At 40.1% G+C, this 25,448-nt stretch overlaps 1 protein-coding gene and 2 long non-coding RNA genes across 3 annotated transcripts in view; 2 read left to right on the top strand and 1 right to left on the bottom strand.

Annotated features, from left to right (window-relative positions):
- Positions 1–2,491, top strand: part of LOC132667569 (uncharacterized) — a 54,527-nt gene extending 52,036 nt beyond the window's left edge. Inside the window, exon 3 of the long non-coding RNA XR_009605234.3 lies at positions 1,623–2,491. This is a non-coding gene — a long non-coding RNA (uncharacterized LOC132667569). The remainder of the gene's footprint in view (positions 1–1,622) is intronic.
- SLC35F1 (solute carrier family 35 member F1) overlaps positions 1–25,448 on the bottom strand; it is a 415,217-nt gene that overhangs the window by 64,663 nt on the left and 325,106 nt on the right. Inside the window, exon 3 of the mRNA XM_060616508.3 lies at positions 13,892–14,019. Within this exon, the coding sequence (XP_060472491.1) occupies positions 13,892–14,019 (128 nt within the window). The remainder of the gene's footprint in view (positions 1–13,891; positions 14,020–25,448) is intronic.
- Positions 12,017–16,197, top strand: LOC144616415 (uncharacterized). Its single transcript, XR_013555742.2, has 3 exons — positions 12,017–12,484; positions 13,802–14,032; positions 15,659–16,197. It is a non-coding gene; the product is annotated as an uncharacterized LOC144616415 (long non-coding RNA).

Below are 25,448 nucleotides of genomic sequence, written 5' to 3'. Positions count from 1 at the left end.
TAATCTTCTTTAACACACTGGAATTCATTCAATCCGGACATGGTTGTCATTCAAGGTAGTCACTCTGGAAGGTCATGGGTGTATTTTAATGAAGTTTTCATTGCTCAAAAACATTCTGAACTTTCTGAAATCACCTTTGGAGCACTCACTGGAATATTCTTTTTTTTTTTTTTAATATTTTTTTTTTTTAACATTTTTTATTTATTTTTGGGACAGAGAGAGACAGAGCATGAACGGGGGAGGGGCAGAGAGAGAGGGAGACACAGAATCGGAAACAGGCTCCAGGCTCCGAGCCATCAGCCCAGAGCCTGACGCGGGGCTCGAACTCACAGACCGCGAGATCGTGAGATCGTGACCTGGCTGAAGTCGGTCGCTTAACCGACTGCGCCACCCAGGCGCCCCTGGAATATTCTTAATGGAAGCAGCCACTAATTCTTTGAGAGTAGGTTTTATTTTTTGGATAGAACACAAATGCTGGATTAAGCTAGATAATAGTTTGGGGAACCAAAGGAAGGATAAGTTATAAAGAAATTTGCATGATTTAAAATTGGCTCTGAAGATGTCAAAGAAATTCCACAGAATTTGAACAATGGTAGACACATCTAAGCAAATGTATAATAAAAAGCCCTTTGAGGAATATTAATTTGAAGGTATAAATTTGGTTATGTTTACCAAACCACTCTGTTTATATCTTACATAGTAAAATATCATTATTACCTCAAGGACATTTTTAGTTGAAAAGTAAAGGGAATTCTTATATAGAAAGATGCTTCTAATGATAAACCATTTGGAGTTTGCCTACTTTTAATTCTCATGTTACAGTGTCTAATTAGGGAAGTTATTTGTTACAAACTAGCTCTTTTCAAATCCATTATCCTTTCATATTGTGTTCCCTAATTAAATCCTTTATAGGGTATAGCATTGTGTTTTAAATGAGCCCAAACTAGATCAGTGGTATTACAAAAATCCTCAAATCTTATAACCAATACATAAAATCTCTTACTCTCTCTTTCATCTTATTAATAATCTTAGTGTTTCAATAAACCAGGGAAATAATTACCTGGAGAAAAGTATGAAAAATTATCAGTGACATTACTTATAGAATTTTGTTTGGGGAAAGGCAGGGAGGATGACTGGAAATAAAAACATGACTAAATTTCTATCAAATGATTTCTTATTTATAAAAATCCCTTAAAGGCCAAATGAACACATTGGGACAATGAGCATACTTTAATTGGCAAGATTTTAAAGCATGGCTAATCGGAAAACTCTGGCTTTTTAAAAAATTGAAATATAGCTGATAAACATTGTTATATTAGTTTCAAGTATTTGACCCGGTGATTCAACAGTTCTATCCATAAAGCTCCCTCACCACAGTAAGCGTAGTCACCATACAGTGTTATTACACTATTACTTACTATATCCCCATTCTGTAATTTTCATCCTGTGACTTACTTATTTTATAACTGGAATTTTGTAACTCTTCATCCCCTTCACCAGTTTTGCCCGTAAACCAGTCCCCTCCCCTCTGGCAACCACCAGTTTGGTCCCTGTTCTCTGTATTTATGATTCTGGTTTGTTTTTTTTTTTTCATTTGTTTGTTCACTTATTTTATATTTCAGATTCCACATATAAGTGAAAGCATGTGGTACTTGTCTTTCTGTCCGACTTATTTCACTCAGCATAATACCCTTGAGGTCCATACACGAAACAAATGGCAAGGTCTCATTCTTTTTTACAGGTGAGTAATATTCCAGTGTGTGTGTGTGTGTGTGTGTGTGTGTGTGTGTGTGTACCACATCTCCTTTATCATTCACCTATTGATGGATACTTATATTGTTTCTATACCGTGGCTATTGCAAATAATGCTGCACTAAACAAAAGGGTGCATATATCTTTCAAATTAGTGTTTTTGTGTTCTTTGTGTAAATGCCCAGTAGTGAAATTGCCTACCATACTGGAACAGCCTGACTTTTGAAAATTTAATTAGTTTCTTTTAAGGCTTATAAGTCATAACTTTTGAAAGTACAGAAAAATTTGAGTTTTGAAATTTTATTTACTTGGTCATTAGAAGACCTGCTTTCAATACCATACTTTCTTTCTTTCCGTCTTGTTTTCTCCTTGTCCTCTGTATTCCTGTCTTTTTCTCTTACACACACACACACACACACACACACACAAACAAACACAATTTAGAGGTGCTCACTAAATCTATTTGCAATTCCTTTTTAAATGAGTGAAAACATTGATTAGAAGTGTCCATTGGGGGTCCTGGGTTAAGCGCCCGACTTTCGATCTTGGCTCAGGTCATGATCTCACGGTTCGTGGGATGGAGCCCCACATCAGGCTCTGTGTTGACAGCTCTGAGCCTGTTTGGGATTCTCTCTCCCTCTGTCTGTGCCCCTCCACCACTTGTGCTCTCTCTCTCTCTCTCAAAATTAATAAGTAAAGCATTTTTAAAAAGTGTCCATTTACCCACAATTCCACCAATTCTCTTCTGTGGACAGCTTGCACTTTTGGGAGGTGTAAAGCGGGCAGTGGTTAACAGATTAATCTCTGTGTGTGAATATATTGAAGCCTTGGGGATATCCAAGGCTGAGCTTCCTATGTCTTCCCTTTTGCCCTATTCACTCTTATCCACCAAATAAGATAGGCATTTTGGCCATTAATTCTGAAAAGATGAATCTTGTTTGTGTGGTATAATATTGAACTATAAGAGTGTTTCACTTTTCACAAACTTAGTATATGGAAAGAATACCTATAGAAACAAATACAGTGACTATTCATAGTACAAAATGATTTTTCAATTTACAAGAAATACACTGTACATCTCCCAGTGTGTTAAAAATATAAATCATTTATACAAATTTATTTACAAAGAGTATTTCAGGAACATGTTCATTGCAAAAAAGGTGGTGCATCTGTACCACAGGAGAAAATTCTCTTGATTTTACATGTCAAGCAACGGTATCGCATGGCTTTAAGGTTTGTTTAGCCCCTAGTACTGTGAAAACATGATTCCAAGTAGGATATTACCATATTTGTTTGTACAGTTTCCCCTGAAGTTTTCACTCCCAAACAGAGTGGGTTGGAAGAATTTTGTTTGTACCTAGAAGCGATCTCATTCATCTTTATGAGGTTTCACTTCTATTGACTGGCAAATGGTCTTACATGAGGTAATACAGTAATCAATCAGTGGCAAAGCTAATTGAAATGTTGGTTTCCTAACCTCCTCTTTGTGTCTCAAGCAGTCTTTCACCTGGATCGCTTTGTACACAACTGTACATTTGTCATTGCTTTTCTTCAATTTGCTGCCCAAGAGTGAGAGTGCGGACTGGTTTTCTCAGATGGGGTTAATGGAAAGAATACACGAAGTCGAAACTATGTGAGTAAAAGGAGCTGGTTATTTATTGAGCAACTACCACATGTTGGAGGCATGGCTAAAGTGGTAGGTGTCCTAGCTTGGCGACTAACTGTCACAGGGATCTCAGACAAGTCTAAGAATGTTGGAAGACCAGTGAGAGTTCTGTCTGTGGAAAGGACAGAGGAACTTCACTGAGGAAGGTGTTAGAGGATCAGAAAAATATAATGTTATTGTTTGTTGCATTATTTTTGCCTGGGGCAGTGGGGAAACCAGGACCATTGAATGCAGTGTTATATTTGCATATACAGGACCACACCAGGAGGCAGGTTTTTAAATTCTTGTAAGTGGGAAAACTGATGCTCAGACAGAAAACAAACATATAAGGGCATCTCACTTACTTATAACCTGTCTACCTGAGTCACTGGAGCTGACACTCACCAGGGAACCAAGCGGCCCCATTTTACTGTGGGTTTAGAGACTCTAAACCTGGGTTTAGAGACTCCACTGAATTGTCCCCTCCAGAAAGTCCTCTCTGTCACTGGTGGCTTCAGTCCCTCTCTGTAATCCGGTGGCATTTGTGTGTAGCTCCATTTCACTACTACTGCTCACACTGTAATTTGTCTAAACATCTGTCTTCCAGCAAAATAGGATAATTTTTTTGGGGGGGAAATTTAGTTTTCCCCCTTCAGTCATGCCCCATTTAAAACTGAGCCATGAAGAAAAAGACAACAAGTCCTTTATTAGAACAGAGAGGTCATTCATCAGGTTTCAAACACCAAGCTGACTTTCCTGACTTCTTTAGCAAAGAAAGGTCTAGAGTCAGGTTCATGGACAGAGAAGAGATTCTAAATTCTGTAATTCTTCCTTGGAAGGAGGATTTGAAACAAAGAGTCCATGCTAAAGAGGAAGAGGATGGGAAGCTTGTGTCTCCCACCATGGACGATGGGAAGAGAAAAGGAAATTAACATAGGAGAAGTGAGTGTTGAGTCACGTGTGTCCAGAGGTGCCTCTCTTGGATTGAAGTCCCAGAGGGAGAAAAAATACTGGATAGTTAGAGAGGACACTGAAAGCAAAGCAATGGTTTCCTTTTGGGACAGCCACACCAACCTGAAGAGGCTGCAGGGAACAGAAGGTGAAGCGTTGTTAGCAGAGAGCACTCTAACTCCCAGAATCTTTTTCGGCTCCTGTTTTGCCAGAAGTCTTAGTGCTCTGCAAAGGGGTGAAGGCTGGCTTCCCTGGGGTTCCATATGGCAGGGACCATCAAGGCTGGAGACCAAATGCATTCACAGCCAGATACCTAGAGGCCCGCAGCGTCAATGGGGATCAGAGGGGCAGTCGGCAAGGAGACTGCTGGGGGACACAGTGAACAGCAGAGGCCAGCAGAATGCCAGGCACAGAGTGCATATTCAATCCAGCAAGTGTACACCCAACAACTGGGGGGCTGCCTTACGGTGGAAAGCAGCCAAAGGACCAACGAGGTCCCAGGTCACCAGGTCACACAACAGACCCACTCACACACCATCTCGGAAGCAAGTGTGGAAGAAGGGACTTCTGAGCGTTTGTCCAAAAGCAACTCAGCTATCCAAAGAAAAACTTTTAACTGCAAGAAATTAGTAGTTTTTATAATGAATCAGACCTTCCCCTGCACCCACTGCTATTTAGCCAGCTTGAGGGCATTGGGGGGGAAGGTCACTGAAAAGATTAGATTGATTATAGGATATAAAGAAGGTGTAGATGCTTTGAACATCTAAGAATAGCATAAGTGAATCTGTATCGAGGCAATACCTATAACACTTGAGCTTCTTCCAAAGCACAAGAGACTCTTAAAAACTGAGAACAAAGTGAGGGTTGATGGGGGGTGGGAGGGAGGGGAGGGTGGGTGATGGGTATTGAAGAGGGCATCTTTTGGGATGAGCACTGGGTGTTGTATGGAAACCAATTTGACAATAAATTTCATATATTAAAACAAACAAACAAAGAAACAAAGAAACAAACAAACAAACAAAACATTTGAGCTTCTTGAGAGCTGGGACAGTTTTTTCATCATCGTTATATCCCCAGAGCATAATAGAATACTTAAGAGGTGTTTAGAGTTCCATATCTGAGAAATGCATGAATAAATAAACTTACTGATAATAAAACTACTAAAGGTCATTTGTGTTGTCTTGCCACATAACTCTCCTTTAGAAATTAATCCTTTCATTCCTTAACTTATGTATTCAAGTATTTCATACATTTTGACATCTATGTGTACATGATCTTGTGCAGGAAACAAAGATGAATTGCATCTGCATTTATTCAAGCATCAGAAATGTATTCAGTGCTTATTGTGTACCAGGTACTCAGGTCCCACCTTCAAGATCCTTATAGACATGTGGCAGCGGGGGTGAGGAGAGGGGCGGGGGGAGAAATATGTAAAAAAACACAACTATCATAAAAAGTAGAAAATGGCAGTTACCATAAGAAAAGAAAAGGGAAGCTGAAGAAACAAAGAGAGTGAAGACAGGATCCAATGTGTTTTCCTTTTCTGCAAGCAGGGCTGTTAGAGACTACAGTGGAAGCGAGGGAGACAGGTGCTCTCTTGTTTTCCAATGCCTTTGTCTGTGGCATCTGAGGGGCCAGCCCATGGAGCCCAAGTCAATGAAGTATAATATGAAAGCTGTCTTCTGTAGAAGGCGGTTCTACAAAACACGTTTATTTTTTTTTTATTTTTTAATGTTTATTTTTGAGAGAGAGAGACAAAGAGACAGAGCATGAGTGGGGAAGGGGCAGAGAGAGAGGGAGACACAGAATGCAAAGCAGGCTGCAGGCTCTGAGCTGTCAGCCCAGAGCCCAATGCAGGGCTCGAACTCACGAACCGCTAGATCTTGACCTGAGCTGAAGTCAGACGCTTAGCCGACTGAGCCACCCAGGAGCCCCTACAGAACACATTTAAAGACAGGTTTAGGGATGGGCATAGTCATGGAACTAAGGAGAGATTGAAGATAGTCCCTCTGGTGTTGGGCAAAGGTCTATATTCTCTCTCAGGATAAAAGGCTGACAGGAAACCTGCAGTGCTCAATCAAATATTTAGATTTGAAGTGTTGCAAATTTATTTCTACAATCATGAGAATAAAAAGTCCAGATCTAAGAAACCTGAAAGACATTCAGAATATTGTATTCCCTTTAAGGTAAGAACTTTGTCTGCTTTTAAAGCTTTGCTTTTAAACGCACTTTAAAATATCTCCTGAATAGTCATAAACTGCCACAGTCTTGCACTAGGGACAGGTAAAAACAGCAAGGGGAAAGAAGGAAATACGGTCTTAAAAGCTGAGCTCATAATCGTAAACTCAAGCCCATGAAACTGTTTCTAATGTGCATAGGCGTGCTTTGTCTCTGGGCTCATCCACAGGGCGGAAATTCAAGTTGGCTACAAATAAGAAGTTTAGTGACTTTGTCTCATGTATCATAACTTCTGGACTATGGGACCCCAAGTATGTGACTCCTGGGGATGAGCGGTATCACTCTCCTGTCTCCACTAAACAAGGCATACTTTCTTCATCGCACTGCCACGTCGTATCCTAACTGTTAACGCAGCTGCCCACTGCCCCACAGCAGGGCTGGAGTCTGGTCTGTAGTTGCACCCGGAACCTCTAGCCACAGCACAGGCATTTTTTAATCAATAAACACGTCGGTAGGGCAAGTCTATTCACACGACTTAAATTTTAGACATAGGGGCGCCTGGGTGGCTCAGTCGGTTAAGCATCCGACTTCAGCTCAGGTCACGATCTCCCGGTCTGCGAGTTTGAGCCCCGCGTCAGGCTCTGGGCTGATGGCTCAGAGCCTGGAGCCTGCTTCCGATTCTGTGTCTTTCTCTCTGCCCCTCCCCCGTTCATGCTGTGTCTCTCTCTGTCTCAAAAATAAATAAACGTTAAAAAAAAAATTTAAAAAAAATTAAAAAAAAAATTTTAGACATAACAAGGTACACACTACCCAGCCTTTCTTTGTATCTGATACAACTTACCTTAAGTCTGATACACAAAGAGAAGACCCACAAAGGCCTGGGAGTGACGTAAAGCGATGAGACAAACTGCTACATGTGGATGCGGTAGCATGTTGTGTATGTTACACATGTGTTGTGGGTGTGCTGTAGCATGATGTGTGTGTTACGTGCCCATGCTGCATGCGTATGCCCTGTAGAATTAGTCTCAGGGTTGGACGTCGCGCTGTGCACGGGGGAGGCTGGCTTGCATTCTGTATCATCCTGTCCTAATGTGCCTGAATCAGAGGAGTGGAACAGAAGGCAGACAACCAGGGCTGGAGGTATTTCTTTCTCGTGCTTTGCTCCCGATGTCAACTGCTTGAAGAATGGAAAGGGCTCTGAAGTGTGCACTGTGTGAAGGAGGGGATGTGTTAGAGGATAGACCCCTCAGCATGGCTACCAGCAAGAGTACCGTAAGTCGTTTCCAATGTGAGTTAATTTTAGTTACCAAATACCACATTTGAAGAGACCAGCTTTCTTCTTCTTTCACAGAAGCACTAGTTTCATCTGTTTGCATTTTAGTACTACGTGGCTGAAAAAAGATGAATAATCTTTAGGCGAGAAGTTGTAAAGCTGGTATTTCTACTGGAATGGTTCATACAGCACCGTTATAAAAATAGCATAGCTTTTAGAATTTATCCAAATGTCATTGCTAATCTTTCTCAAAGTCACAAGTACAATCTATTCATTCTCCACAAGTCAAGAGATGCGAACCCACAAATGTGTCTTTAGAATACAATCCTTATAAATCTCTTTCTTTTATAATAAAGGGAAGAGCTGGATTTCTTCACTTCAGTGTCTCTCTTCCATCATCTTTTTCCTTAATATGTTATCTCTTTTGCATTGTTAACTTTAGCTTCCGACTATAAAGGCAAAGTTAAAGTTTTTTTTTTTCCAAGAGACGTTCAACATTATTAGCCCCTAGGGAATTATAAATGAAAACCATGATGAAGTATCACCATGTACTTTTTGGAATGGCTAAAATGAAAAATAATGATGACACCGAGTGTTCATGAGGGTGCGAAGACGGAGACCGACCGATCTCTCCTACATTGCGGGAGGGGATGTAAAACGGGACAACCACACTGCAAAGTTGTTTGCCGGTTTCTAAAACCAAACAGGCACTTTCCATATGATCCAGCAATTGCACTTTTGGGCATTTATCCCAGGGAAATGAAACCTTGTGTTAACACAAAAACTTGCAAGTGAATATTCATAGCACCTTTCTTTGTAAAAGCTCCAAATGGAAACAACCCAAATGGCTTTCAACAGGTGAATGGTTAAACAAACCCTGGTATATCTGGACCATGGAATACTACTCAGCAATAAAAAGGAATAATATATTGATACATGCAACAATCTGGATGCACTTAAAGACATTATGCTTAGTTGAAAAGGAAAACAATCTCAAAAGGTTAAATAGTGCATAATTCCATTTTACATAGCACCCTCCTGCCGACAAAATCATATAGATGGAGAACAGATTAATGGTTGCCTGATGACCAGGATGGCAGTGGTGGGTTGGGTAAAACTTCACAGGGATAGCACAAGGGAGTTCCTTTGTGGTAAGTGGGCAGTTCTGTATTCTGTTTGTGGTAGTGTTTACACAAACTTACATGTGGGGCCAAATTGCACAGAACTACACACACACACACACACACACACACACACACACACACGAAGGAAAACAGGTTGAAAACTGAACAAGGTCTGTAGTCTAGTTAACCGTATTGTACCAATATCAATATCCTGGTTTTGACATTATACTAAAGTCATATACCATGTCACCGTTAGGGAAAGCTGTGTGAATGGTGCAAAGAACTCTGTACTTTTGCAATTCCCTGTGAGTCTATAATCATTTCAAAAAAACATTTTTCCAGGGTGCCTGGGTGGCTCAGTCGGTTGAGTGTCTGACTTTCAGTTCAGGTCATGATCTCGCCGTTTGTGAGTTTGAGCCCCCATCAGGGTCTGTGCTGACAGCTCAGAGCCTGGAGTCTGCTTTGGATTCTGTGTCTCCCCTTCTCTCTGCCCATGCTCATGCTCTGTCTCTCAATAATAAATAAATGTTAAAAAAAATTGAAAAATGTGTATTTTTCCTCTCAAGTTTCATGTATCAGTTGTTTGTGACATTTAACCCTACGTTTGGTGAATGTACTGAAAGGGCAGGAGGAGAAAGCAAAGAGAGGCTCTTCATGTCTTTTTGCTTTATGTCTCTGTTTTTAAGAGAATCAGGAAACGAAAGTATTTGGTGCTCTGCCAACTATTAATGAAGGCTGTCTTGCTAAAACAGAAGTGCTTTGAAAAAAGGCTACTGGCTCACATCCTATCATTTCTTTCCTCAGAAACTCTCATGGCTCTCTGTTACCTATAAAATGAAGTCACACTCTTTATCCTGCCATTGAAGACCTCTCATAACATGGCCTCAACTTAGAGTTTCAGCTCTACATTCCTCTCATCCTCTATTCTATTTGAGAATCCACTGCTTCAATCTGTTTTCTACGCCAGAGCCCAAGTTTTCTTAAAAACTCACATTTGGATTCCCCTGGCACTTGGCCTAAAGACTCACACCCTTGACATGGACATCACGACTCATAGTCTGGCCCCTGCCTCCTTTTCCAGGCCATCTTGTACCACTCTTCATTCTCCGTGTCCAGCCACATGACCTTGTCCACAACTTCATCCTTGCCACAGCCCTTCCCACACAGGGCATTGAGCACATTGTCTTCTTTGCTTGGACCTCTTTCCACCCCTCCTGTAGATCTCAGCCCCACTATCAATTCTTTAGGAAAATTTTCCCCAACTCCCCAGTTGAGGTCAGGTTGTTTTGACAACCGTTCTAATACAACACTTTCCTTGAGAACATTTATCCCTCGTTATAACTATACATCCATTCCTTTGATTATCTGACCAAAGCCTAACTTCTCCATCTGAGTGGAAGCTCCATGAGAATACAGAGGGTGTCTGTTTTTGCTCACAACTTTGTTCACCACTTAATATGATGTCTTGAACGTAGAAGTATTCAGTAATTATTTTTTAAGTGACTAGATGAATCAAACTGGAACAGCTGCTCTCCAATCATATTCATTGGGTTTCCTTCTCCCAAACTCTGTCATGCTCTTCACTCCAGGTGCAAAGCTATACCCACATTTTATCCTCTCTACACTTTATCCAATTTTATAGACTCACAGGAATGGATACTTCCTTGCCTTTGGAAATAAACATCATCTCTGACTCCTTTGGAAACTGTAGCACTTAGGCATCTGTTCTCTTGCCATACTTGGTGTTTTCAATAGACTTTGCCTCTTATCCCCTTTATCAATTCATTCGTTTCTGGAGGGCAAGGCTTATTCATTTCTCTTTATAGCACCTTCAATAAATAGCTAATTTCTCAGGTGGTTAATTAATATATTTTCCCTATTGCTTAATATGGGTAAAAGCTAAAGGTTTTATAAGCTTATTATAAGCTGAATTAATTTATGGCAAACTCAAAAAGAAAACGGGAGGTGGCCAATTTAAGCTGAAAGAAAGTTTCAAAACAATATATGTATACACAGAAAAATCAAACAAATCTAACATTTTCTCATGCTTGGTGTAATTCTCAAGAATGAAGATCCCCCGAGTCATGTTCTGAACCCATCACCAAAGGTAGCAGGAGACAATACTATATATACAATAACATTCAGAAAAGTGGAGAGCTACTCAATGATTGTATATGCCTATGTTTCCTTATCCAATGGAAGAGAAAATTGTCCACAATAGTGATGTTCTTTCTGGGTTCTACATACAAACCCATCCAGTAATAAATGTGTGTGAATTCTGTGAGTGGCTGACAAAAATAAAAATTATAGAATCAAGGGAAAATTATTGATCTTTGTTAGTTCTACCAAGTAAACTAACTTACTAAACAGCAGTACAGACATGGTTCCCAGAACAAATGCCTTCTGTTCTGACCATTTATTGTTATTTAATAAGTTTATTTGTTGTAGGTGGCAAAAATAATTCTAGAATTGTTAGCTTCAACTTGCTTTTTTCTTTCTGCTATCTGTTGCTAACTAAATTACAATGAAGACCAACTGATATTTCAGTAGAATTATTATTTTTCTTTCTCTCTACAGAGTTAAGATAAACTTTTTCATAGAATGGAGCATTGAATAGGTGTTAAACAACTAATTTGAGAGAGGTGGCAGGATGGATTTGGATGGCGGTGTATGACATGGGTTGAACTAAACACCTGAAGACCAGGGGACCTGTTGTTAAGAATAAATTGTCACTGTTCACAAACAAAATGAAAAATTAAAAAGAAAATTTTGAAGGGGGAGCCTGGGTGGCTTAATTGGTTGAACATTCGACTCTTAATTTCATCTCAGGACATGATCTCAGGAGCCCTGCATCAGTCTGTGTGCTGAAAGCTGGGAGCCTGCTTGGGGGTCTCTCTCCTCCCCTCTCTCTGCCCCTACCCAGCTTGTGCACACACACACATACACACACACACTCTCTCTCTCTCTCTCTCTCAAAATAAATAAACTTTAAAAAATTTTGGAAAAAGCTCCATAAGAAACCAGCAATTGGTTGTGACTTTTCAATGCTTGAAAGAAAAAAAAAACCCCAAAAGTCAACTGTATTTTCAAAGGGTGAATTCTCTTCATACTCCCCTAGGCTCATTTCTAGTTTTTGACTCTGGGCTAATGGGTGCAGTTCTGCCACAAAGCTAACATTTGTCTCTTCATTGTCCCACCACATCTGTATGGACATTCTGGAGGCCTCTACATTTAAGTAGAGAACTGCTGGGAATCTCTATGCCCCCAAATACTAGAAATAAGTGCAGGTGAATTAACTTCTTTGAATATTTATTGAGTACCTGGCATGTGCTGGGTTTTCTACCAGGTACCAGAAAGTCAAAGGTGAGCAAGAAATCACTCTTGCTGTGAAAAAAAACCTCACAGTTTGGTGGAGTAGGTAGGAATCATTCTTAGGTAAGGCATCATTCTTAGGTAATAAACACCATTCTTAGGTAAGACAGACTACAGACAGAGCTAGAAGACAAAGTGCCATGGGAGCACAAAAGAGAGATACCAGTTGTCGCTGTGGGGCTTGTCGAGGTGAGTGAGAGTTAAGCTGGGCGCAGAGGCTCTACAGCTGATTTCCAGCATCTGCCCACCTCTCCTCTCCCACAGTGAGATTGCTCCCACCCTGACTCCAGGAGTGAGTGCTGATTGATGAGCCAGTGATCCTCAAGCAGACATGATACCTCTCTGCCAGAGGGCATTTGGAAATCCACAGGGACACTTTTGGTCGTTATAACGACTGAAAAAGATGCTATTGGCATTTAGTGGTCAAGGGTTAGGAATATTAAATGACCAATAAAGTAGGAAAGGGACCCAAATCATGAAAAATTGTCCCCCCTAAAATGCCAGTGGTACTCCTATTGAAAAACATGAGTCTAAGCCAATCAGAAAAATCTCATCCTGTATCAGGTTGGGGAGTCCAAGTTTAAGCCAATTAGGTCCCAGCATCTCCCTGTTATCATTGCAGTCCAATCAGAGCTCTGGACTTTCCTTCAATGTGTCTAGACAAGCATCCTTTCTGTCTCTCACTGGGCATGTGGGAAGAAGCCTGTAGCCCCATCTAAACCCATTCTAGATAGCTTCCCATTCAGTCCATATAATCTCAGTTTGTTTAGGGGGTTGGTTTGCTTGTTTGTGTCTTCATTTTTGTTATTGTTGTTTCTAAGCCAATTATTAGAGTGGCATGAATGTTGTTGTGGCATCAAGTCTAAGTAAACTGCTATGTGAATAATATTTTGTTTTCATCCCGGAGCTTTGGAAGGACTACAGAATTCATAATATTGCCGTAAAAGGAGAAATGAGGGTGAAACAAAAATAGGCAAACTTATTATTTATGGTGTAATGAAGAATGTAAGTGGTGCCTGGTGCAAGTTGTGAAAACCCAAGTTAAACTTGCAATTGTGTGTATGCATGTGCATAAAAGAAAAAGAGAGGGAGGGAGGAAGGGAGGACACAGTGATTATCTTCATGAATAACACTATTTAGGAATTTATGTCTTACTCTTTTACAAGAAATTCTGTCCCTTCAGGTTGCAAAACCTCCTCATTAAAGAAAGCTAAAAGAAAAAATTATCAAGCCCTGTGATTACTTAATCAAAGTCCATGGACATGTTCTAAATAGCTTAAAATAGCTCTTTTTATGCTTATTAATAACTCTCCTACTGACATAAGATTAGTTGCTCCTATTCATAGCTAGAAAATATTTTCCTACGTTGTCAATCCTTATGGTCTATTAAGAACAAAGAGGAAAAAGATATCCAATTACATTTGAATTGAGAAAAACTAATAAGACATAGAAATAAAGCTCAAGTTATTTTTTATACACCCAATTTTCCTCTTGTAACACTTCTAGGGTAGTATTCAGATTCCCAGGTGACTCAGCTGAAAGGAAACTACATCTGGAAACAGAGGCAGCTGCGAAGAACACAAGAGTCGCCAGTACCTGGATGCTGGTCAGAGTCGTGTACTGGTAGGCCTTGACCACCAGGTAATTTGCTTCCAGGTCGATGAGTCCCAGGATCATATACTTCCACCACCTTCGTCGTAAAATTGCCAGGAGGTTTTCTTCTCCTGTGTTATGAAGGTAAGAAGAAAGGGGTTAGGTTCTGAACACACGTTCTAAAGGTTCTAAACTGCCTATTTAGAAGGATTCTAAAATATTACCGTATAATGTATTTTTTTACTGTTCCTTATCAAAAGTTTAATTAGACAAATGAGTTGTGTCCAAGACTGACATGTTTTTATTGTACATTTTGGCCTTTTGGATTGGTTTCTATGCCAGAGGAAGCCTGGGCAGGATTTTAGATCACCATGCAAAGCATTTTCTCATGAGCGTTTCAAGGAAAACTCATTACATCACGTAAAAATAAAAGGAAAGGTGTGCCAGAAAGGCTGCATACACACACAGAGTCCAAATCATTCCAAACTTCAGTATTGTGGTAAAATAGAAAGAAATGAAATGAGGGCAGCTCAATGACAACGGCCTATGCTTGGCAGCTGATCTGCAGTTAGATTCCAAGACTCCATCCTGAGCGCTTGCTCAGCTTTGAACGTTACATGCTCTGAACATTATATTCTGGTGGGGTGTGGGTGATGGGAAACAAAGGAAGTAGGGGTCATTCTCAGATGGAAAAGAGCCATAGGATCATGGTCTGAATATTGCCCCAAACCCTCACCATCTTGCCTCTTAAGACTATAGCATCAGAACAGATTTGGAATCCCTTAGTTTTTCATCTGTATTTTTACATATTTCAGGCCTGAGATAAGCCTTATTTTTCAAGAGGAAATCATGATTGTTAATAATGATAGCTCTTTGGAGCCAACCTGTGAGGTCTTCCTAGAGGATGGTGAATATGTAGAAACCCTGAGTGAATGGTGACTGTATTCATTATGTATTGCTGCACAACCATTATCCTAAAACATTGATGCTTAAAAAAACAAGCATTTATTATCTGTTTTGTGGGTCAAGAATCTGGACACAGCTTAACTGAGTGCCTCTGATTCAAGATGTCTCAATTGCAGCCAAGTTGTCAGCCATGGATGTAGTCATATCTGAAGGGCTGACTGGAGAGGGATCTGCTTTTTTTTTCTTTTTTTTTAATTTTTTTAATGTTTATTTATTTTTCAGAGAGACAGACAGAGTGAAAGTGGGGGTGGCAGAGAGAGAGAGAGAGAAAGAGAGAGAGAGAGAGAGAGAGAGAGAGAGAGAGAATCAGAAGCAGGCTCCAGGCTCTGAGCTACAAGCACAGACCCTGACGCGGGGCTCAAACTCAGACTGTGAGATCATGACCTGAGCTGAAGTCGGATGGTTAACCGACTGAGCCACCCAGGTGCCCCGAGAGGGATCTGCTTCTAAGCTCAGTGAGAATGGCTGTTGGCAGGCCTCAGTCCTTTCTACAATGTGGGCGGGGGGGGGGGGGGGGCGGGACCTGCAGTCTTTCTTATAGCCTATTACCATAAATGACACTTCTGCCCTATTTGATTCTTTAGAAGAGGGTAAGTTCAAGCCATATTCAAGGGAAAGAATTTTGTAAGGATGTGAATACCAAGAGGCAGAGATCATTGGAGGCCATCTCAGAGGTTGGCTACCCAGTGATACACACCTTCAGTACTATAGCTGTGCTTAAGCTGGTCCTCAAGAACCTCAACAGACCCCTGAGCCACTCTTAGAACTTTGAACTCCTAATTTCTACCATTGGTCTTATTCCAGTCACCACGATAGGAGGTGAAGACCTTTTCAACGTTATGAAGACTCGTAAAACAAAGCTTTCCAGCTACATGGATAATGTCAGAGTGTGGGTTGTGTCTTGCTGGCAACAAGGAAGGAGAGGTCCCTGGACCTTTGGGAAGCTAACCCAGTTTTTAAGCCTTATTTCGGAGGCTACACTTCTCATATCCTTTGCTCCAAACACACTAAAAATCTCTCTCAGTGAATTGCTAATTCTTGTTCATCCTGCAAAGTTTAGTTATTCTCTCCCATTTTGTCTGATACCACTGCCCCCTGGGTAATGTGTACCCAGCTCTGAATAGTCTTTTCACATGATTGCAATTACTTAGAAATTGTCTCTTCACTAAACTAGGAATTTGGGGATGGTAAGACATCAATGTCTTACTCATACATGTATCCACAGCACTTAGCATACTGACATATACTAAGGATTAGCTAAGTGTTTTGGAACGAACAAATAATTGAACTGAAAAAAGTGTGAAGTGCTATCTCTCTGAATATGTCAAGAGCCAGCTCTAGAATATGAGTCACATTTCTTAGTGTTTTGCACTTAGATTCATAGCTGGTAGATGTGATCCCCAAGGTTATTTCCTCCCAGCCAGCTCATTCTGGCAATGCCCTCGCACAGCATTTCTGCCTTTCTTACTTGCCTACACATTTGATAAATCAACACACCTCTCAATTTATTTTGTAAATTAGTGATTCACAACTTCACTGAATATTCCCATCTTCTTGAGAGATTTTTAAAAATTTCAATGTCTGGGACCAGTCCCCCCAAATTCTGATGTAATTATCTTTGGGTGGGGCCAGAGCATTGAGCTGAGGATCAAATCTAAGACTTTCAAATGGTTGGTGTCCAATGGCAATGCTCAGGATGACCTCAGCTAGGAACTCCAAAGAGGTATAACCACAGACGATTGAAGACTCTTCATACCAAAGAAACATCTGAACATCTGGCCTAAAGTATGCTTTCCCTTGTCTTGTCTCTGGGCTTTTCCTTGTGCTGATTCCTCTGTTTGGACTATTCTTCCTCAGTCTCCAAATGAAGGATCAGCATAGACACCACCATCAGGAAGCCTTCCTTGATCTCTTAACTCAATCTTCCTAGGACTGGGTTTCCCTGTGATGTGCTTCTTTAATGTCTTTTGTTTATCCCACATATAATACTTATCTCACTGTAATGACCTGTTTTCTTGACTCTATTACCCATTAGATTATTAACAATTTGGAGAGCATGGCATTGCCTTGGTCATCACTTTATTTCTAGGATCCAGCAGTATATGGTGAGTGGTCAATAAATAATACAGAATGTATAAATAAATTTCATGTTTAATAATCTTAGCAATGCTAAATAGCATCGAAATTGAGGTACTTAAAATATATCTACTATAAACATTCATGTTCCAGACAATGAAAATTGTTTTTTAGTTAGAATGTAGACAATATCTGACACAATTAATTTGGTGACCATTTTACACATAATATACTATACATAGGACATCAAAAGGTTGATGGCATATTTAACTGCAAAGCTGCAATTCTATAGTCACAGGTCATTGTCCCAGTTAATTTACACAATGAGCAGAGAATTGCCAAACTCGGAGCATACCAGCCACATCTCAATGATGTAAGACTGAAAATCTGGGTCATGGTGCTGTTTGTTCTACCAATCAATAACATATTCAAAGTGTAATTCATTACATAGATTCAAAGGAATGATTAGTTGCCTTGCTGTTCCGCTGAAGAAGTCTGCAAAGCAAAACACTCTAAATAAATGTTCCATATTGTTTCATTTGAAGCACCAGAAAACATACAACACTTTTGCAGAGCAGAATTATCCAGGAAGGCAAGAGAGCACTTTTGCATTTTGGCTGAGCAAAAAATCCAGCCCTTGAAAGGACTGCTTAGGGATTTGTCTACATGGCTCTCATTAACACTGATGTACAATAGGTGATTAAAATTCTTTCTAGAATAATGAAAATGCATTCTTTACAGCCTTTGTGCCAAACCGCTCCCTAAATCTCATGAAATAGGGCCATCCATAAGAAAGAGAAGCACAAGTGGTGGTATGTTAATGTTTTGAAATTTTTCTTCTTCTTTTTTTTTTTTTTAATTAACTAGAAACAGTAATAAAATCCATGGGTGGAAACTTTAGAATTACAGTCTAGCATTTAAATGCATTCTGTTAATTGTTATTTTTATTATCAATATGTTCAAATATAAATAAAAATATTAGAGGACAATATAATAAGGTAACCTCCAACCTGATTTTGCTACATTCGTTTCAGAAATTTGGGGATTCTTTTTGAGGAAGAAAATGCTACAGATAAAACTGAAGCTCCTTTTTTACTCTTGCCAAATTCCCTTCCTTTCCCTCCTTCTTTAAATCATTGCCTTGATATTATTGTGAATCCTTCATGTTTATGTTTTTGTTACACCTTTTCTAGGTATGTTTGTATCCAAAATACTTCATAGTTTAGAGTTTAAAGTTTTTAAACTTTATATGAAAGTTTATTGTATATACTGTACATGTAACATTCTTCTAGGGTTTTTAAATATTTCACATTGCTTTACAAATGTATCCCTGTTGTTTCATGTAGAGCTAATTTATTTTAAACACTGTATATTATCATATTTTATGAATCTGTCACAGTTTATCTAGTCTCCCACCAATAACCTATCTAGGTTGTTTCCATTTTTTCTCTATTAGGAACAGTGCAACAAAGAGAGTTACTCTAATTTTAAGTAACAGCACTCCAGCAACAATAACTACTTCAATAATTAAGAACAGGGAAAGAAATTACTGGCAATCTTGATCATGTCATTCATATTTAATTTTACTAAGCACCAACAGCATGATCAGTCAAAAGTGTTTTTGAGTTTTTGTAACAAATAACTTCTAGGATACTTACTATGTACCAGGCAGTATCCACATGCCTTACAAATAACTAATTTACCTAATCCTCATAATAACCCCATAGAGTAGAGATGGCTATTAACTTTACGTGCAGATGACAAGATCAAGGCCTAGAGGAGTTAAATAACTTGCCCCAAGGGACACACAGATAAGCCAGGATCTGGACTCATGACAATCAGGCACTGGGGTTCAAACTCATTAGCACTGTACAAATTTTGCCTCACTGATTTGTAACGGTGGCGTTGTCCTCAGGAGTCACACATTTCTCATTAAAGACTCTTTCATGACCTACCTGTCCCGACTCACTGCTGGGTGCCCCACTGCTAACTCCAGGAGGTGCCCATCACACTGAAGCCTGTGTGCATGGCGCCCCCTGGAGTTGCCAGTACCCATGATGCAGCTGTGTGTCTACCCCTGAAGCGGCTTGGGGATGAGGATGTGTCCCAATCACCATCAGGTCAGTATCAAGGATATGGTGTCTCCTTGCCTGATCTAAAGTCCATGACCGACTTGCCCTTCTAAAATATAAAATAAGGTCTAAAATAAATCCTGTAGTTTAGAGAAGTTTAATGACGAATTACTGTTTTATGCTGTGCTACTTGCTGAAGCCTCAGGCATAAAAACACTGGTCACACACGGGTGGGGCCAGGGTGGTGGTGGTTATTAATACATGCTGAATGAAGGAAGGGAAAACTTTTGTACAAAAACAGAAACATGGTTAACATTCATGGCAGTGCCTGGAAAACAGATCTCTGATTCATAATATTCATAGTATTCTTGTTCATCCCCAGTGGTAGTCTGAGTAAAGAGTAACAGCACTGTAAGACAGTACCAGAGGGAACAAGACAGCTGCATTATTCTTGGGACATTTTCATTAAGGGCTCTTACGGGTGGTGTGGTCTTTCATGGTGTTCTTATGCAAGAACAGAACCCAGCATGCTTTGCAGAGTCTACAGCAAACGCAAAGCCCCTACACAGGGGGCGAGGCCCTTACTTGAACCAGCACCTCCTTGGCTCACAATCTGAAGCCATAACACCATCTTTCAGGATTCCCAAGGGAAGTGTTTACGTATGGATCAGTGAACCTGAAAAATTTTAAATGACTGATGACGGAGGTTTTAATTACTCACCATTAAAAGCTGAAATTTATTAGAATGGAAAGCTTGAGACAATTTTCTTTAGTCAGGAAAGTGAACCAAATAAATGCACTTAGGAGGAAATAAAAATAGAAGTTGTTCACAAAAAGGATTGCAATCAATCATACCTTATAACATGAACCTGAGTATAGGGATGAAATACAAAAAAAAAAAAATAATGAAGATTAGATTTTGTTTTGTATTCCTTCACTCATGTTTACAATTAGAAACAGTGCGATTAGGACGAGAATAAAAGACAGAGTTGCGTCTTGGTCGGATCGTGTGGCATCTCAGACCTGGGGTTGGGCACAGACTGCCTTCTGCTATGTGGTCCTAAGTAACTTGGTAAATGGCTCTGAACCTTGATCCCTCTACTGCGAAAGGTAGTATGAGTAATGTGTGTAAGCTAATATCTAATATAAGGTATGTGCACAGAACATAATAGCAAGGGGTAGGGTTCTGAAAGCCTTGTATCCTTCCAGCCACCCACTGCATCCCACTCACCATGTGTGGTAGAACTGCCTAGAGGAAGCCCAGGAACATGAATCCTCACAATTATCACTTCGGGCCTCAGCCACCTACCCCTCTCTGTCCCTTACCCTAGGTCACATCGCAGCCAGCATACAACATTTGTCCAAACTAGAGGCAAGCTGAGGCCTTGTCTTTGATGCCTCTCCCCCGGACCAGCCAGTGTTTTGATCCTTTGGATAGCACCACTTACCCTGAGAGTGGAGGCTGTGTGAAAGTACAAGTTTTCTGCCATCTTGTGCCAGGCCCTTCTCTTGTTTACACATCCTCAGCTAAGCCCCACATAGTGATTTAGACAAGTTAGTCAGTGTAAGATCTTGTTATTAAGGCGAGAGCGCTGAATAGCACCTTAAAAATCTGCTCAGTCATCTGGCTGTTTTCCAGAAATGCCTAGTAAAACTTTGAAGAAAATACCTAAAAGCAGCTAAAGATGAATCATAATCCCATCAGGTTGTGGTAGCTGTTACTGTAAGTTGAATAGGAGAGAATAAAAGATAGATGTGTGGAGGGGCGCCTGGGTGGCTCAGTCGGTTAAGCGTCCGACTTCGGCTCAGGTCATGATCTCACCGTCCGTGAGTTCGAGCCCCGCGTCGGGCTCTGTGCTGACAGCTCAGAGCCTGGAGCCCGTTTCAGATTCTGTGTCTCCCTCTCTCTCTGACCCTCCCCCATTCATGCTCTGTCTCTCTCTGTCTCAAAAATAAATAAACGTTAAAAAAAAATTTAAAAAAAAGAAATAAATAAAAAGATAGATGTGTGGAAATGATCGCACACAGGATAGGTTGCTCAACAGTAAGTTTATTTTATTTCTTTCAAAGTTACATTTCTGGCATTGATAATTAAAATACAATATTCTAGCTCTAATTATGAACTCTATTACTTCTTCTGAGATAAAAGCGTTTACACATTGTAATATGAAAATAAAAGTCTCAACTTTTCAACATGTGTATCTCAGTGTATGTTACCATTTCTTACATGAACCAAATCACTCAAATCTTAGAAAACTTCCCTTTATGAATTTTTTAAGCTGTCATCTTTTATGAAGCTAAGATATATAATTTTATGGGGCACATTTATCCAAAGTATCCAAACTTCCTGTTATCTTGATGTGTCTTAGAAAATACAATTACTAATATTTTCTTCTTTGTACCAATATAAAAATCGGTATGAATTGATTGCCTAGCTTTTATCATCCAGATAGTTTAAACACATAGGAAGATAAATAAATAAAGAAATTTTCAGAGGCACCTGGATGGCTCAGTTCGTTGTTGAGCATCCAACTCTTGATTTCGGCTCAGGTCACGATCTCACAGTTCCGGTGTTTGAGCCCCATGTCGGGCTCTGTGCTGACAGTGTGGAGCCTGCTTGGGATTCTTTCTCTCTCCCTCTCTCTCTGCCTCCCCCCACCCCCCGCAAGAAAGAAAGAAAGAAATAAGGGAAGAGAAAGAAAGAAAGAAAGAAAGAAAGAAAGAAAGAAAGAAAGAAAAGAAAGAAAGAAACCTTAAAAGAAAGAACTTTTCAGGGGGCACCTGGGTGGCCCAGTCAGTTAAGCATCTGACTCTTGATTTCAGCTCAGGTCATGATCTTATGGTTCATGAGATCGAGCCCGTGTCAGCCTCCCTACTGACAGCGTGGAGCCTGCTTAAGATTCTGTCTCTCCCTCTCTCTCTGCCCCTCCCCAACTCACATGTGTGTGCTCACTCTCTCTCTCTCTCTCACGCTCTCTTTCTCAAAATAAGTAAATAAATTTAAAAAAAAAAAGAACTTTTCAGGATATCTAAAAACCCACATACAGGGGCACCCAGGTGGCTTAGTCGGTTGAGTGTCTGACTTCAGCTCAGGTCATGATCTCATGGCTTGTGGGTTTGAACCCCACATCAGGCTTTGCACTGACAGCGCAGAGCCTACCTCAGATCCTCTGTCTCTCTGCCCCTCCCCCGCTCATGCTCACTCTCTCTCAAAAATAAACATTACAAAATTAAAAAAATTTTTAAAAACCTATAAAACAAATTGCATACCAGCTATTAAACTCTGTTGATCGATACCTGTGTGCTATGGGTTGCTCTACCTCTTAATGAAAACAGTGCATTAGACCTAAACAACTCCCACAGACAAATCCCACCCGGAATTTCTTTAAAACATGTATGCTGTTCAGCATAGTACTAGGGGCTAAACAAATCTTAAAGCCATGCGATACCGTTGCTTGACATGTAAAATCGGGAGAATTTTCTCCTGTGGTACAGATGCACCACCTTATGTTCTTGGAAAAGAGCATCTTATGAAAGAATAAACCTGCATGAATGACTAAACACTGTCACTGTGAATAACTGAAAGAAGAATCTGAAAATCTGATAAATGTTAACTGGCTACATGGTCAAACACAACCAACATCTCTGCCCCATGTTTCTAGTTGTAATAGACACATTTATTCATATATATCATCTAACAATTAAAATTTAACCCATAAAAACCAAGCACATCTTTCTCCCCCAAACTCCTGTCCAGTTTATGCCTTTTCTTGAGCAACCACTCCTTGGCGGGGGGGAGGACACATTTTAACTTTGTTGTATCTTTAACGGTTGTCTATATGTGCAGGTTCTTGCCCTGAAAAGTCTCAGCAAGAGTTCCTCCCTTTTGATTTAGGTAGTGAGTCTATGAGGCTGGGCTGTTCCCTTAGGGTTGCTCGGCTGTTCAGCTCCAGGAGGCAGATTTATCAGAGTAGTCATCAAGAATGGTGCCCTTGGAAGTCATGTATATGGCGGCCATGCCTTCCCCTTGGTGGGGCAACATAAAGAGGGCACTGGAGTCATTCAGCAGTGGGCTTTAAGCCAGGCTCTTCCAGGCACTGGGCATATGATGTTGTTTTGCAACTTTGTCTCTGTAACCTCCATTTTCCTCACCTACACATTGGACGTACACACTGGACCTGCTTTCTTGAATATTTATTAGAACTAAATGAGATATTTGAAAAATGCTTGACATGCTGCCTGGCAAGTAGCTTTTGTTATTACTATCTTGATTGCTATCATAGCTGGTCTTTCCACATGCCCTACTTCCTACATAATGTAGTTGTATAGTAAAGAATTGAACCTTGCTCCAAAAGTGGTTTTGGGATTTGAAAAATCTGGGATTTGAACTCGGCTAACAATACGATTCAGGGTAGGGGCTGGCCATGCCAGAAAGACCAACGATGTGATTTGTGGGGCAGAATTTGGTCGCCCCCCAGACTCTGGAGACTGAGATAAGCCACATGGGCAATCAGTCATGCCTACATAATGGAGCCCCAATAAAAACCCTGGACACAGAGGTTCTAGTGAGTTTCCCTGATTAGCAATAATTTGTCCATGCTGTCACACACTGAAGCTGGGAAAGTAACACATCCTGACTCCATAGAGAGAGGACAATGGAAGCTCTTGACTTGGTACTTCTGGATTCTGCTCTATGTGCTTCTTCCCTTGGTTGATTTTAATCTGTACCTTTTCCTTGCAGTAACTGTAATCATGACTCTAATAGCTTTCATTGAGTTCTGTGAGTCCTAGCAAATTACTGAACCCAGGCATGGTTTTGGGGAATACTTCCTGCCCTATCAACTTGCAGTTGGTGTCAGCAGAGAGGGTAGTCCTATGTGGACTCTAAACTTTCTCACTTGGCTTAAACTCTCACAGTTGATGTGGAGTAATGGTAGTGTTGGGGCTATGGCCCTAAATCTTTGCAGTCCTCAAATACAACTAAATTTGTTCCTCTCTTGCTCAAGAACTTGAGTACATTTTAGGTGTATCTCAGAATAACCAGACTCAGAATCCTCCAGGTCTGAATTCAAATTAAAACAAACAACTAGTCTCCTTTCCAGATGATGCTAAACAATGTATGTGATTATTTGTTATCTTTAAAAGGAGTGTAGGAATTTTGTGCTTTATATCTAAATTTTCTGTCATTATAAAGATATAGCTTACAATGGGAAATACTGCTCACTAGCTTAAAATGGTTAATGATAGGTTGGCTGTGTGTGGAGGCAAATGCTTTGATTTGAAATTATTCAAAGCAGTCATAATAAAACTATGTGCTAATATAAATCTTTCTATTTTCCTGGGGGGAGCCTGCTGAGAGGAAAATGTATTTGTCCTTTTTAATGACAAGACTATTTTCCTTTTCTTCATCCCATTTTGTGAAAAGTGACCCTACTTGCCTTTTGGAGGCTTCCTGTAATTGGCTCTGATGCCTCTTGACATTAGCAGATGAATCTGTCAGTTTTATGAATTTTGTTTTGAACAAAGAGCTGTGTAGCAGCTAATGACACATGATGTAAGGGGAAGAGGCCAACACGGGCTTGCCTCTGGACTCTTGCTACTTGCCGAGCATATTCAAAAGACAACGTGACAGAAGGTGCCAGCCTGAACTCTTGAGGGCTGACCTTGAGCTCTGACATGAGAACATCTGTCATGATGGACAGATAGGTTAGACCCAACATGGGAAATTAGCAAGAAAAGTGTCCACAGGCCAGAAACGCTGGTAAAGCAGAAATCTGGTCAGTCTCCTCTCCCCTATCCACCCTCCCACCTCCAGCCCAAATGCCAAGCACAGATCTACCAAGGCCATTTCTGTTACCTGACATCTATTTTTCATTGAACACCATTTGTCAGGCACTGACACCATATATTCATTCTCTCATTTACTTGCCACCTTATACTCTAGGTTAAAAGCATGAAGTCAAAAAGACCTGTGTTAAGGTACGGACTCTGCTCCTGAACTGGCTGTGTCACCTTGAGAAAGTTTACTCATTCATAAAATGAGTCAGACACTACTTATTTGAAAATATGCTACATGGATTAAACGAGAAAATATATGTAAAGTGTCTGGCTTCCAGGAAATACTTAGTAAATGATAACTTTGTTATTAATAGACTTATGAAGAAGGCATTTTTCAGAGCATGAAATTGGATTTAGAGTTAGGTGATTTGTCTAAGGTCTGTCCTGACTTTTTATTGGAAAGTATTCACTATTCTAAGAATGATGCTTTTTGTTTATATGGCACATTTCATAAAATAAACCAGAAATATCTTTATTTATATGATCTTTCTGAAATTAGTTTCAGTAGAAACAAGGCAGTATTTTCTAAGCAATGCAATATATATATATTATTTATATTTATATTTATATTTATATTTATATTTATATTTATATTTATATTTATATTT

This window comes from Panthera onca, chromosome B2, assembly GCF_046562875.1.
Source record: "Panthera onca isolate mPanOnc1 chromosome B2, mPanOnc1 haplotype 2, whole genome shotgun sequence".
Classification (NCBI taxonomy): domain Eukaryota; kingdom Metazoa; phylum Chordata; class Mammalia; order Carnivora; family Felidae; genus Panthera; species Panthera onca.
This window is presented reverse-complemented; position numbering and strand designations above follow the sequence as displayed.